The sequence below is a fragment of the Sinocyclocheilus grahami genome, unplaced genomic scaffold (assembly GCF_001515645.1).
Source record: "Sinocyclocheilus grahami isolate Dianchi unplaced genomic scaffold, SAMN03320097.WGS_v1.1 scaffold682.1, whole genome shotgun sequence".
Lineage (NCBI taxonomy): Eukaryota > Metazoa > Chordata > Actinopteri > Cypriniformes > Cyprinidae > Sinocyclocheilus > Sinocyclocheilus grahami.
Window position 1 is genome coordinate 439,525 of NW_015505861.1, and position 15,737 is coordinate 455,261.

Here is a 15,737-nt window from a genome sequence, read left to right on the forward strand (position 1 = left end):
GGTAGTCTCCCATTCACTGCGACTGAGGTTTACCCAACTATGTTGACTTCTGCTGCTGAGAAACCCGGAAATGTGAAAAAGCTCAACTTCTAACCAGTTAAACATAATTTAACCGGTTCAACTTTGAAAATGTTTATTATTAGGTATTTTGAAGGAACAGTTTTCTCAGCATTACGTTAAGGTGCATTTAATCCTAATACTACATAGTGTATCCATACGCACGACAGAGATCATTTTCCACTTATTTCGATTTTATTTATTCGTTTACAAAATAATAAGTTGCAATTTAGCATCGCTTGATCTAGCTTTTATGGAAACACGACCAGGCTGCTTGTTTTTCTCGCGCGATCTGGCAACACTGATCAGCACCTCGCTGCAACTGAACAGCGACCATATAAGCACATGTCTGCGTTAAGATGCTCTGCTGTTTTTCATTGGAGGAATATATTTCAAAATCACTGCGCTATATAATGTTGCAGGGGGATTGCATGCGCTGTTTTTATTACTATCACCATCTTTGTGTTCTCCATAGATTTGCACAGGGTGTCTTCGCTGTGGATGTAAGGGATGGAAACGCACAAAGGAAAAACACACAATTAGTCCAGTGATGCCAGGAATTACGTTTTTAAACGCAGCACAACCGACCCAAGTTTGCATTGTAAATCAGATGCACTGAATCCTTCCTCGGTTGGTTCCGTCTGTGTGTCGCTTCCCCCTTTTCAAAAGGAGCCGCATCAACAAAATGTTGGGTAGGTCGTTCACCTGGAGGAATGGAAACACGACCAGGCTGCTTGTTTTTCTCGCGCGATCTGGCAACACTGATCAGCACCTCGCTGCAACTGAACAGCGACCATATAAGCACATGTCTGCGTTAAGATGCTCTGCTGTTTTTCATTGCAGGAATATATTTCAAAATCACTGCGCTATATAATGTTGCAGGGGGATTGCATGCGCTGTGTTTTTATTACTATCACCATCTTTGTGTTCTCCATAGATTTGCACAGGGTGTCTTCGCTGTGGATGTAAGGGATGGAAACGCACAAAGGAAAAACACACAATTAGTCCAGTGATGCCAGGAATTACGTTTTTAAACGCAGCACAACCGACCCAAGTTTGCATTGTAAATCAGATGCACTGAATCCTTCCTCGGTTGGTTCCGTCTGTGTGTCGCTTCCCCCTTTTCAAAAGGAGCCGCATCAACAAAATGTTGGGTAGGTCGTTCACCTGGAGGAAATATAACCAGCATACACTCTCTATGCAGCACCGGCTCTGACATGCCCGAGTCCAGCAGAAAAACCAGGACCAAAGGGCTCAGAGCTACAGCCGGACGCGTGAATTGGAAGGAGGACGGCAAACAGGCGCACACCGGGTGTCCGATTCGGTGGAGGCCGGATCACATCTGCTCGGGACGAGCATCAAGGGCAGTGCGGCACTCCAGGCGACACGGATCATCCACACACCCTTATTTCCACAACACCGCCGTGTTCCCGTTACACTTCTTCGCCTGTCTAAAAAAGATGTGCTAGAACAACACACGGGCGCTCTGAAATGCAACAAAACATGTTTGTCTGGCAGACATGCTTTTAATTGCTTTCACCCAGAGGATTTCTCGAGTTGGAAATAAATCTGTCAGCGTTTCAAGGGATGTAAAAAGTGCCAATGAATATATTGCTTAAATATATCCTCTTTTTTCTGCCATTGGCCACATTGACACCCCTAATAAGCAGGACCATGGGTTGCATTCAGAGCATTTAAAACAGGTTTTTTAATTAGCGGGACATGAACAATTTTTTGGGAAGTGGTGGGTCCACAGGACTGTAGTTGAGAAACGTTGCTCTAACATGATCCAATTTCAAAAACATGATTACATGCCTCAAAAGCTCAAACTAATGTGAATTAAATATTGTCTGTTTCCTGACCCTTTAGGCGCTTTGTAGGTATTAATCCAGAGAGAGGAACAAAGTGAAAGGAAAAGTGCCATTGAAACAGGTTGAAGTGAACCAACATGTTGCCACTCTTTTTTGCAAAGTAAAGGATTTTCAGTGGAATTTCTGAAATGTAAGAAGTACTCATACACATACACCAAGATCTCTTCTTCCTTTTATTACTCTCTATCTGTATCTTTCATCCCTCTATTTGACTGTATCATTATGTTTTGTAATATAATATATTATCCTCTTTGTTCTTTCCAATATTTCTAGTCAGTCTTTGCATCTTGGGATGGAACAGCATATGGAGCTGAACCGTTCTCCTGTTTTTGATCCAAACTTTTGTTGGACTCACTTGGGGCCTTGTTGTTTGGCCATGTTGGACTGTCCATGAAGTGGTGAAAATTCATCAGTGTTTTTGTGGTTTTATTATGATCATGTTATTTAACTCAAATTCAAAATAATTCTAAACACAATGTTTTATGACATTTCTTTCATGCAAATTGACAGCTATATATTGAATAAATTTTGACCTGTTTTTCAAAATTAATAAGTGTCAAATTATCATTTGTTTTGTGAAATAATCAATTGAATTAAGTTATGCATTATACAACACTTTATGCAGTTACATATTGTTTAAAACATTATGCAGTTAATGAATAGTTTAAATTTAAAATTCAGCTGTCATTAATATTCAGCAATCAGGAAAATATATACTGCATATTACATCCGTTCTCTAAATATAGCATATACACATTAAAGTAGTTCACTGTAAAAAACTAAATACAGCAATTTAAAAATACAGTTATTTACTGTAATCAGGAACCACAGAAAAATGCTGTGAATTACAGCAACGCTGCTGTAAAAATTACAGTAACTGTCTGGCAACTTTTCTGCCAGTATTTTACTGTAAAATTTACAGGCAATTTTTTACAGTGTGGCTTAATAAAGCCTTGTTTTAAAGTTTTGAAAAAGTTTAAAAACCCTTGAACTTTTAAGGTTCGTGTATTTGAGGACCTTTTCTAACTTGCTAATTGTTTGTTTGTAAGGCCTCTTGTTAACTTTGGTTTAAAAACTGAGTTAATCCAGCCAAGCTTTCTGTCTGGCCTTGCCACTCTGTTCGTAGCACATTACATATTCAACCTGGAGTACCAGGAGGAGACAGCCAGTACCTTGAGTTCATTCAAAGGTTGTGGTTAAATTCTAACATTAAAGTAGTTCACTGTAAAAAACAAAATACAGCAATTTAAAAATACAGTTATTTACTGTAATCAGGAACCACAGAAAAATGCTGTGAATTACAGCAACGCTGCTGTAAAAATTACAGTAACTGTCTGGCAACCTTTCTGCCAGTATTTTACTGTAAAATTTACAGGCAATTTTTTACAGTGTGGCTTAATAAAGCCTTGTTTTAAAGTTTTGAAAAAGTTTAAAAACCCTTGAACTTTTAAGGTTCATAGGTCTTATGGGCAGAGAATCCATTACCCAGAATGCACTAACTATGTTGAATTGTTTTTAATAAATTGCGCTTTCTGTCATTCCACTTCTACATCTGGTGGGTTGTGCAAAGTTCATATTAAACTTACACTCATGAATTGAAAGAATTTTTGCCCAATCCTTATCTATTGATCATGGTTTTTCCAATAAATACAGCAATTTAAAAATACAGTTATTTACTGTAATCAGGAACCACAGAAAAATGCTGTGAATTACAGCAACGCTGCTGTAAAAATTACAGTAACTGTCTGGCAACTTTTCTGCCAGTATTTTACTGTAAAATTTACAGGCAATTTTTTACAGTGTGGCTTAATAAAGCCTTGTTTTAAAGTTTTGAAAAAGTTTAAAAACCCTTGAACTTTTAAGGTTCATAGGTCTTATGGGCAGAGAATCCATTACCCAGAATGCACTAACTATGTTGAATTGTTTTTAATAAATTGCGCTTTCTGTCATTCCACTTCTACATCTGGTGAGTTGTGCAAAGTTCATATTAAGCTTACACTCATGAACTGAAAGAATTTTTGCCCAATCCTTATCTATTGATCATGGTTTTTCCAAGTAGGATGTAATCGGTCACCGTGATTTTGCTGAAGTAAGACATGTTTCTGGATCAACATCTTTTGTTGATCCTGGATCAACATTACTGTCCAAAAATATAGACTAAACCCAATCCCTACCCCTAAACCTAACCCTACCCATAATTTATTCCTAAAATCAGTGTGAAATGATAGCTTCACTGTAAAAAACTAAATACAGCAATTTAAAAATACAGTTATTTACTGTAATCAGGAACCACAGAAAAATGCTGTGAATTACAGCAACGCTGCTGTAAAAATTACAGTAACTGTCTGGCAACCTTTCTGCCAGTATTTTACTGTAAAATTTACAGGCAATTTTTTACAGTGTGGCTTAATAAAGCCTTGTTTTAAAGTTTTGAAAAAGTTTAAAAACCCTTGAACTTTTAAGGTTCATAGGTCTTATGGGCAGAGAATCCATTACCCAGAATGCACTAACTATGTTGAATTGTTTTTAATAAATTGCGCTTTCTGTCATTCCACTTCTACATCTGGTGGGTTGTGCAAAGTTCATATTAAACTTACACTCATGAATTGAAAGAATTTTTGCCCAATCCTTATCTATTGATCATGGTTTTTCCAAGTAGGATGTAATCGGTCACCGTGATTTTGCTGAAGTAAGACATGTTTCTGGATCAACATCTTTTGTTGATCCTGGATCAACATTACTGTCCAAAAATATAGACTAAACCCAATCCCTACCCCTAAACCTAACCCTACCCATAATTTATTCCTAAAATCAGTGTGAAATGATAGCTCATTAACAAAGAAGGGTGTAGAAGCACCTAACCCTGATCATAAGCCTAAAACAGATATTTCCTGAAAAGTTATCCCTAAATTCTGATTGGTTAATTGGAATGTTGTTCCAGGATCAACAAGGATGTTGATCCAGGAACATGTTGTACTTGGTGAAATCACGGTCACCCACATCCTGGATCTTTTTGGTCTTTGAACAACATTTCAAACGTAGTACTAATGCTGTTCCTAACATGCCCCTTAAAATTGAGGGAAATTCTGTGGTTCAATTTTTAAACTTAACCCAGGATCAACAAGGAGACCATCTGAGTAGGAGAGAAGCTGACAGAGACAGCATAAGAAGAAATAATTAAAATGAGTGGGAAGGCTAACTTGAGGAAAAAGAAAAAAAAAACACATTCATGAATATTTCATTCACAGCCGTGTCTTTTAATCACTGTTTTTCCATATTTGTATGAGGCACTTTGTACTGAGCAGGTCCTCTCACCCACCTTCACCATCTCTATTCACTTACCTTGTTTGCCCGCTTGATGTATTAAGGCACTGCCGCTCTTTGCCTCTTTTGTCCTTCCTGACCGCTCGCCTTCTTTCCTTCGGCAGGTCCAGCTGGGAATTGCCTGAGCTTCGAGAAGGACGGGTGAAGGCCATAAGCGATTCTGACGGTGTCAGTTATCCCTGGTACGGTAACACTACCGAAACAGTGACCCTCTCAGGCCCCACGTCCAAGCCTTCCCGGCTAACGGTGAGCATGAACGACAACTTCTACCCCAGCGTGACTTGGGCGGTGCCCATCAGCAACAGCAACATGCCCATGCTCACGCACATCACCAGAGACCAGAGCTTCATCACCTGGCTGGTGGCGCTAAACGCAGACACCAAAGAGCGTATTGTTCTTCAGACGGTACGCTGGCGTATGCGCGTAGACATTGAGGTGGATCCTTCCATGCCACTTTGTTCTCGTGCCAAACTGATGGGACGACCGCACCAGGAACAGCCGCACATTCTCAGCAACAATGAGCCCATGCCGCCCAACGCGCTGGGCAGGCCCAATGCCAATGATGCCCAGGTGCTGATGTGGAGGCCCAGGAGAGGACAACCTCTGGTGGTGATACCGCCCAAATAGGGTTGTCTTAACAGTGCCTATGGGACATTGAAGACTGCATGCACTGTTTGGACACTGGATTTTGGGATTGCCCTGTGGATTCCCAGTTTTGTTGGGTTTCTCAATTACTCTGAACTAGACTTTTGAGAAGTGAATTCTCTGCTTTTTACTACCTTTAAACTTAAAAGTACTTGGTTAGCAAATGACTAGGAGTAACGCGTACTAAATGTGCCGGTTGGAATAAGCCCCCTAAATTTAAGGAATTGTTCACTGAAAAAAATGAAAATTTAATAACTCTCATGTTGTTACAAACTCGTAAGGTTTTCTTTCTTCTGCAGAACACAAAAGAAGACATTTTTGTCCATACAATGAAGCCAATGCGGTCCAAAAATTTAAGTCTTAGAATATGACATAAATGTAGCATAACATTAATCAGTACAACTCGAATGGTATATTTAAAGTTCTCTGAAGCAAGATGATCAGCTTGAATGAAAACGCAGGCCTTTATTCACTCTCAAATAGAATCATTGATCAATACATTCATACACAGATTACATAAAATATATCGAATGTCAACGAAAATCAAACTTCACTGGTTCTCGCAAGTCATGTCATAATATGGACAAAAATAGCTCAATGCATTCTTCAATATATCTTCATTTTTGTTCCATAGAAGAAAGAAAGTCAAACAGGTTTGGAATGACATTAGACTGAGTAAATGATTAAATTTAAAAAAAATTTTAGTGAACTATCCCTTTAAGAAAACAATTAGTGATAATATCTTTACAATTATAAGTTGTTGTTTTTTTTGCAACAAGGCCCTAAACTTTCAGGACGTGTGTTATATAATGCAAGAAAAAGATTGATGAATGTTTGGTCCCATACAACACAAAGTGAATCCAGTGGCATCAAAAGAAACAAGAGAGGTCACCGCAGGTCCCGCAGGAAATCTTTTGCTTTAGGACAACCAGCAAAACTCTTTCAAACTTATATCAGTCGACTGAGACTTGTGACTCCATTTCAAATGCTAACAGACATCTTTTACATGCTGTAAGATGAAAAAGACTGCAGAGTGCATGAAAGACATCTGCCAGTTGAGGTGGTGTGTATATGGTAAAATAGATGGATGCAGTGGGGCCATTCAACCAGTCAGATACATCCTGGCAACGGCGAGTCGATAGGAGTTTGTTTGTGCTCGCACATGAGTCCGTTTGAGTTTACGCAGTGGGTGCTGCACCATAGGCATTCACCAGATTAGTCACATGCCATACACACTCCATCTGTGCCATTCCACGTCCCCGTCTCCCTCTCTCTATTCTCAAGCTGTCTCACTCTGTCCTCTCCCACTGACACTCCTTGGGTAATTATGACACAGAGGAAATTGAGTTTCCATTACAAATGTCAGGTTTGCCTTTCAAGGGATAAAAAGTAAACCTGAAAATGAAAATTCTTTCCTTATTTACCCATCTTTGTGTCGTTCCAAATCTGCATGACTTTTTTTCTTGTGTGGGACACAGAAGATATTTTGAAAAATGCTTCTACTGTTTTTGTCCATGCAGTGAATGTTAGCAGGGTTTAAAACAACATTGCACCTCAGTGACTTTCTTTTTATGCACCAAAAAAAAAAAAAATTCTTCAAAATATCTTCTTTTGTGTTTTACAGAAAAACGGAAGTCATACAGGTTTGGAATAACATGAAGGTGAGTAAATGATGACAGAATTTTAATTTTTGGCTGAACTATCTCTTGTAAGTCAGTGGCGCTTAATGTAGCACTTAGCCAATATTACAAACAAAATTGTCAAATAGGTTGCTTTTGATTACACAATTACTGACTTTATATGAAAACTGGACAAAACTTTTGTCTATGTAAATTTAAATCCCTTATTGCTACAGTTTTTGGTCTTTCAAAATAATGCTTTTGCTAATAAAGTGTCACAAAAATTACATACAGGGCTTTTTTTAAATACAAAAGAAAATGGAACAATAACACAAATAAATACTATAATAAAATAAATTGCAGTCTTGGCATGCAAAGCAAATTAATATCTAAATAAAGATTTATATAAAGCTAACAGATGATAGTAAGTTTTTTATAAAGTAAGCTCTAGGAAATCTAATGTAAAAAAATTTTTTTTAATTAAAATTAATTTTAAACCGTGGGTTCTGTCATCTTTCTCTGGAGTAAACTGTTCTGTGGAGGGACCAACAAACCAACATGAATACAGTATTAAGCGTGTGGCTGATGCTTTCATAAGAAACTGCTAAATTTACTAATACATCGTTTTATTTCTTATTTGCATGCTTTTAATTTAGTGAATTGTATTGTTTTATTATGCACTGAATTGGACTGGTTGGAAATGAAGAGGTGATATCCAGTCTAGACATATAACAGAAAATAATAATGACTAACTCTTAAATCTAACAGAGCATTTATTCATGCCTGATGCTTTGCCTAAAATCACTTTCAAAGGAAAGTTTCATTGGAAGCTGAGATGCATGCAGTACGTCTAAAGCTTGGAGTACTGATCTAGACGAAGGTAGAATACATCATATGGGGTTCCTTCTCTGTAATATGATAAATACCTAATTCCCTCTATCATTTCTCAGTTACATCTTCTGTATCTCTGTCAAAGCCATATTCCTCCTCAAGATGATCATCTAAATAAAGATACATTAAAACATATGAACTCAGTATCTGAAAATGCATGAACACCAGCAGAAAATAAGTGTTCACTTCAAGGTTTCAACATTTCGTAGCACAGGATGTGCAGAAATGAGGAATAAAAAAACACACTTTCTTTCATATCCACATGCCTTCCCACTGCAAAACGAGTCTATGCAATGGAAGAGACTGAGTTTACTGTGGAAAAGTTTCATAGCATTGCATTACGGGCGAGAAAGACCCAGTTAGGGGGAAACTGATTTTTCATCTCCCTTCTTGTATGCAAGTAGTTTTTGCATAAAACAAACTGTGATGCAACATATAGATTTCCACTGAAACCCCCAGCTAAGAGCAACAAGGTCTGACAGTTCACTCAAGTTCATTCAAGGACTAATAAAAGAGCACTGAGCATCTTGCAGGAGTCTGATCTCTTTAGCACCAGCTCAACATTTTCCCCACAATTATTCCACCAATCAAAATGCAGTCATTACTCCTAATGGACAAACGTTTGAGATTCAACTTGTTTTTATTACCAGTCTTTGACCGGAAGACATTTTAGAAACACTTGTTATTGGCTTTGAGAAAATGATGCTTCTCAAAGGATACATAGAAGTAAAACAATCCCTTTTGTTAATATGCCATTGTATGGCACAGAAAATAAATATGAAAACTGTAGCAAATGGAATTTATAAGGCTCTGTCACAGAGATCCCTTTATGATATGTAAACACTTTTCAAATGAATTCCTTAAAGTCCTGTTGCTAAAAGCAACAAACAGTCCTAAAACCTAAAAGGTCTGAAGCACTTTGGGTTTCATAACTCTACATTTTTAATGTTAGTGTGCAGATAATCATGAAATGATAAAGAAGACAATTCAAGTTTTGGATGGTTGAGCGTTTGTTTCTGTGCTATTTTCTAATAGCATCCTTACAATATCACTGGTTCACTTGTCCTGAAGTAGAGCATCTTAGCAGACACTGATGATTTGGGTTGTTTCTCATCTCGTGTCCAGTCTTCTATACTTTAGCAGGGTTGACTGCAGGTGTGCTCTCATACCCGTAGAGAAACGTAGCAGCGATAACCAGCATGGCACCCAGGAAAAACACACTACAAAAGAAAAAAGCAGCTTCATTTTCCTCAAGTTCCATAAGTGAGTCATTCCCAAGAAACGGTGCCATTTATGACTTTTTGAATAATTTCATTTGAAAAGGTTATTGCCGAACTGTCAAGAAATCGTATTTTCACATCTCAGGCTGAAATGAGCGAGGACGCTGCAGTCACAGACGTTAGGTGATAGCCGGAGGGGGGAGACGTTCCCAACAATATTCAGATTACTTCAACCCTGTCACAGTAAATTTCAAATTTATAACCTAAAACTTGAATAGATTACTGAATACTAACAAATACACTCTTGAATAAATAAATATGAATTTACATATATGGAAATACTGATAAATATGGAAGCCCGTTTCCGGGCTTCCATATTTTTTTAATAAAATATTAAAAAAAGGTAATTGCGACTTTTTATCTCACAATTCTGTTTGCATTAATGACCAGCAGAGTTTCTGCATTACACTGCATGGCTTTTCCATTGTTTTTCTATATAAACCTACGCTAGACGGATGTTTGACAGATGCGCTCACGTGTCTTTGTTTGTGACGACACATCGCTCTAAAAACCGTTCTGTGTCCACCAATGTTTGTTTTTTTTCCTGCGGCTAGCATAGTTTTATCAAATTGTTTCAATAGGAGCATTGCATTTTTAAGGAAGGCAGCATGCGGTGGTGAGGGCCTATTTCACACTGCACGCTGGGAATTTTTTTTCTTCTCATTCTTTTCTTGTACGTTGAAAAATTTTCTAAATATGCGGAAACTTTGAGATTCCACCGTCACACAGCTAATGTTTTTAAAAGCAAAAAACTGGTTTTGTGTGAATGTGCCCAGAGCATTAAAGGGGTCATATGATGCGATTTCAAGTTTTCCTTTCTCTTTGGAGTGTGTTACGTGCAAGATGCAAAATATGCAAGACACAAACGCAACATGTTCACCTAGTGCATGTTTACATATAAAAATAAAATGGAAAAAACAGCGCAGTGGAATATTAAAATATGTGTGAACGTGTTAAAAACACAAGATGCAGAGTAGTGGAATGATAGTAGTACAACAAAAAAACTTGAATTTTATTTGCTGTGCAAATGTAACGGTGTAAAGTGTGAAATTCACTTTTCTACTGTTAATACTTTCCCTTAAAACCCCTTCATCTTGTCAGTGTGTTTCTCTGAGACAGCTGTGTCACCCACAGATCCAGTTTCGACGAGAAGTGCAAATATTGTTTGTGTAATGAAAAGAAACGTCCTACCACTGCAAGCTATAACATACAATACAATAAATTAAAGTGTATCTGCTCTGCTGTAGCTAAAAATGGACTATTATGACTATATCAAACCAGCATAATGAATGAACACGAATGCTTAATGTCTTTGACACACCTGGTATAAATGGACTGTTTGATGGCTTGTTCAAAGGAAATGATAATGTGTTCTGGCTTAATTTAAATGAAAAATTACACAAATGTAAATTGACAATTTTTGTACTCTAGTTAGGAGACACATTTAACAAACGAAAGACACTACAAAACAAACACTTGTGTGTGGATCTACACAAACATACTCTGCATCTTTTTAGATAAAATCATTTGCTTAATGAATAAATGTGAATTTATTCGCCTCAGAGGGTTTGTTGGCCCATCCCGACCAGTTCAACACAGTAACGCTGACACAACCATTTCCGTGAGTTTAGGGTGGGATGACCTTTAGCCACATACACGCTAAAGTCAAATATGCTTGTACTGTGCATACAATTTGATAATTCACATGAATATTCAGTATCTTGTGAATTTTACCAGTAGTAAGGGACACACATGGCACAGTTTCCAGAGAAAGACCCAAATACAATGAATGAGTTTTGTATCAACTGCCTTACCTTGTAGGGTCAAAATCTTCCAACAAGAAATAAGAAATGAAGGTGGATAGAATGATTGAGATGGATGTTGCAAAGCCCTTCAGGATGTTATCTGCATATGTGATGACAGCTGCAATGACTAACCCACCCAAAGCCTGCAGGAAGTATGTGGAGCATGTTTTACACAAATAACAAACAACGAGACATGCAGGTCTGTACATATGTATAATGTACCTGAAGAGCCACCACAGTACACGTCAGACCGTTGTAGCCTTGAAAGAGTCCATTCTCCCGCACTCTTTCTCCATCATACACAAACACTCCCCCAAGTCCAAAAATCAATCCAAATAAACCTGAGAAGAGAGATGGAACAAGTGTGGCTCAAAAGTGAACACATTTCCTGAAACCTGAAGCAGAAACTTGTAAACAACAGCTACCAAAACGAAATGCATTTTTGTTTCTTTAAGGACAAAAATAGTTTGCTCGGCAGTTTCTAGCTACATTTTTTTTTTTTAAGAAATCTGCTGACCTAGCTGAATATTACGGACCCAGACACTCTGCTTGCTCTCTTTGAGGATCTTTTCAAAATACACGCCAGCAAATCCGCTGGAGAAGCAGGCCACAAGCACAGCCAGCAGACCCATCAACTGAGAGCTGGCAGTCAGGTCCTCCTGCTTAGTGATTGATGTAACTTCAGTTGGCCACTGTAGGTTCAGGTCAAACAGAAACAAAGGAGGAGTCATATTTATTGCATACAGGAGTTTTCAAACACCCCAAGGGAGTGCTGAATGAATTGTCAATAGAAAAATGTGTTAAAAAAATATGCAACAATAAATAATAAATAACAGAAAACGATTAAAGTACACTTTTAAATAAATAATTTAATTAATTTTAAAAAATGATGCAATTATGGGATTAAAATATTTAAAAAATAGAATGAAATTAACACAAAACAGATTTAAGATAAATATTATAATTTAAGTAAATAGAAAAAATGTAAAATAATTAGAATAAAATAAATTAGAATTAAGTAAATAGTACAAAAATATTTTTTTCTTAATTTTTTTTAAAGATTTTTACAAATAGTTTAAAATAAAAGAAATAAAATGTATGTTTATAAATTATAGAAATAAATGATATATAGATATATAGATATATATATATATATATATATATATATATACACACACACACACACACAGTGGAGATCAAAATTAGAGAACAATCTATAAATACTTGATTTTTTTCTGAAATATTGTTAATCTTAATCACTCAAAATTTGAAGGAATATTAGCTGTAGGTATATTACTGTTCTACTAACATGTTTGACAAAATATCCAAGGAATTTCAACAAAAACCTTTATTTTGTGGAAAGCACAGTGATCAAAATACCAGTAACCACTTTAGCATGAAAGAGGATTACAACTAAAATTCTGGAGGGTTACAGCTGTCAGAAATTGTAGAGGCCCCTGCTTTGAGTGACTTCAGCACATCTGCGGCCGCAGGACATCACTGGTTTCTCACACTGCGCTTGTGTGATCTTAGTCCACTCTTCTTCCACTCTCTTCCATAGCTTGGTCACTGTAGTGGGTTTCTTAGCAATGACTTTGTTTCCCAGGATTTTCCAGAGATTTTCAAACAGGTTAAAATCAGGACTCTGGGCGGGCCATTTCGTTATTCCAAATAAATTTAACTTGCTCTCATTACTAAAGTGAACTGTGGACCAGTTCTCCTCTCTCCGTACAACATTCTCCTCAGCAAAGGGAAGTCTAGCCTTTTGATCCTTTCTGCTGATGAGAGGCTTTCTCACTGCAGAGTGTGCTTTCAGTCTGACTTCTTTTAAACATGCAGAGACAGATCTTTACCCTGATCAGCACTGAACTAGCAAGCAATTCCAGCTGCAGTGTTGAACCGATTCCCCATTGAGAGTATGCAATATCCTGTCTTCTCCTGCATTTGTGTTACGTGGACGGCCAGCCTTTTCAGGGGACTTGAATGAATTAGTGTCATTGTAAACCTGCAATTTTTGAGAAATCAGATTTGGAATGACCAGATTCTCTTGCAGTGGCTGAAACAATCTTGTCATCTGGACAACCTGCTGTCAGAGGGTTTCAGTCACCTTAGAGCAGCCCGCCATCTTGCAATCTCAGTGAAAATTTGAGGAATGCTGCCAGTTAAATAGGTGTAACACCATCCGTAGATCAGGAAGGGGGAGGCGGGAACCAGCAAACATTTAAACATAAAACTTTAATAATCAAAATGAACGAACACAAAATGAAAGTAAAAGCAGCAGCCCCTCATGGACGACTGCCACATAACACATAATAAAACAACAACATAAATAGTCCAGGCCTGGTCCTCTCTCCTCCTTCACTGTCGTTACTCCTCCTTTTATCCTCCCGGAGCTCCTCCGTGGGACTCAAGACCGGTGAGTGGCGCAGGTGACGCTCATTATCATTTACTCCACCGGCCTCGCTCCGTTCCCACGGCTCTCGGCCCCGCCTCCACTCGTCACAATAGGGTTTGTCATATAATTAAGGAAATGAGCACCAGGTGCCAGACTAACACCAATGATGCTTGTAGGTATCTGTAAGTGTTCTCTAATTTTGATCAAAGTTCCTTTTCAAATATCTAATTTAAGTTTTATATACTGTGCTTCACAATACAATTAATTTATGAAATGTGCTTAAAAAACTGCCTTTCTACTTCTGTTAGGATAACTTCAAATAGGACTAAGCAGTGACCTTGAAATTTAGGAAATTATAGGTTGTTCTTTAATTTTGATCTCCACTGCGTGTGTGTATATACAGTATATATATATATATATATATATATATAAAAGACTTTAGATATACCAAAAACTGTGCACTCCTATTACTTACGAATGGGAGAAAGTGTAATGGGAAATATGGCGGAATAGTCCCGCCTTCTGAATAAAAGAGCCAATCGGCAATTGATAAAGTCATGGCTCTGGTTGCTATAAAAACAGTCAGAGACAGTTCTGAGACGTGTGCTAGGACTGCACTTGTGCATTGGTTTTAACCTGAAAAATAAGTTTTTTTAACACTATATATAGCATAAGCACATAAGAAATAAGAGCATAAGAAACAACATTTATGACAGTTGTCAGATTTCATTGGTGATTTCAAACAGTTTGGAGAATTCGAAGTTTCCTCATTCAACACACACACACACAGTGCTGGGTAGTAACTGATTACCTGTAATCTGGATTACATAATCAGATTCCAAAAATTTAGTACTTTTAAGTTGATTGACTTTAAAATCCTAATCAGACTAGTTACTTTTTTATGGATTACATGATTACAAATAATACATGCCATGGTGATTCAAGTGAGCAGAGGCGGGTGGGCTTGAGAACGGCATGGCCGGCGATTTCGATGAAGGAGCGTCCGGAAGGACATGTGACGACCCCGGGCTGGACTCCGCTTCGTCCACGGTAAAAGCCGATCCGGCGATCGACAGCGCAAAGTTGTAGTATTTCCTCAGCGACCAGCACGGATCAGCTCCAGGCATGACGAAGCAGATATCGTCCTCTTTTGGAAGACCAAACAAAGTTTCGCTTTCACAACGAAGCACACACCGTCTTTACAATGTGGCGGCAACAACAATACTACAGCAAGAATGAAAGTTACGCCTTCTTTCTTTGCGTGAACATTTGGAGCGGCGTTATGCAAATCTTCCCACATCGTGACGTAGATATGTGGGGGCGTGTTAGAACGAGCCGTTTTAGGTAGGCGTGGCTGACTCTAAACTTTTATAAAGAATATCTCTTTGGATTTGAGACTTTAATCTTTGCAACTTTACAGATCTTCTTTATGCACCAAGAGCTTGTAACACTCCAAAGAGAAAGGAAAAAATTTAATCGCATCATATGACCCCTTTAAGTTAAGAGTGCCTGAGAAAAACGTGCTGTCCCGATTCAGTATCTGCGGTCAGATGAGATGTTGTCAGGCTTAATGTCAGTCTCATTATTCTATCATTATTTTCATAAATTGTTACGAAATAGAAAGTCTCTCACTTCACAGAAAAATGAACTATCCTGACCTGTCAGATGCTATACTGTGCTCGTAGCACACAGTTGTATGCGCAAATGTGGCGGCGTGCTGTATATCACTTCACTAAAGCGCAAAAGAAACTATGAGCATGCAACGTGTGAAATAAAAGTAAAGTACCAATAAATCACATAACTGGCACTGTGTGTGTTTGCTGGGAAGAATTTGCATGAAGGTTTAATAT

General features: G+C 37.9%; 1 protein-coding gene and 1 pseudogene across 3 annotated transcripts in view; one reads left to right on the top strand and one right to left on the bottom strand.

The window, feature by feature from the left end:
* The first annotated feature begins 5,210 nt into the window (after window positions 1-5,210).
* Window positions 5,211-6,119, top strand: LOC107559344 (protein FAM78B pseudogene; annotated as a pseudogene).
* A 2,928-nt stretch (window positions 6,120-9,047) lies between these two features.
* Window positions 9,048-15,737, bottom strand: part of LOC107559354 (UDP-N-acetylglucosamine transporter-like) — a 37,910-nt gene continuing 31,220 nt past the window's right edge. For all 3 annotated transcript variants that reach the window (XM_016243139.1, XM_016243140.1, XM_016243138.1), the window contains exons 5-8: window positions 12,010-12,184; window positions 11,715-11,833; window positions 11,502-11,635; window positions 9,048-9,627 (exon numbers count right to left, since the gene is read on the bottom strand). In XM_016243139.1, coding sequence (XP_016098625.1) covers window positions 9,537-9,627; window positions 11,502-11,635; window positions 11,715-11,833; window positions 12,010-12,184 — 519 coding nt within the window. In that variant the 3' untranslated portion in view covers window positions 9,048-9,536. The remainder of the gene's footprint in view (window positions 9,628-11,501; window positions 11,636-11,714; window positions 11,834-12,009; window positions 12,185-15,737) is intronic.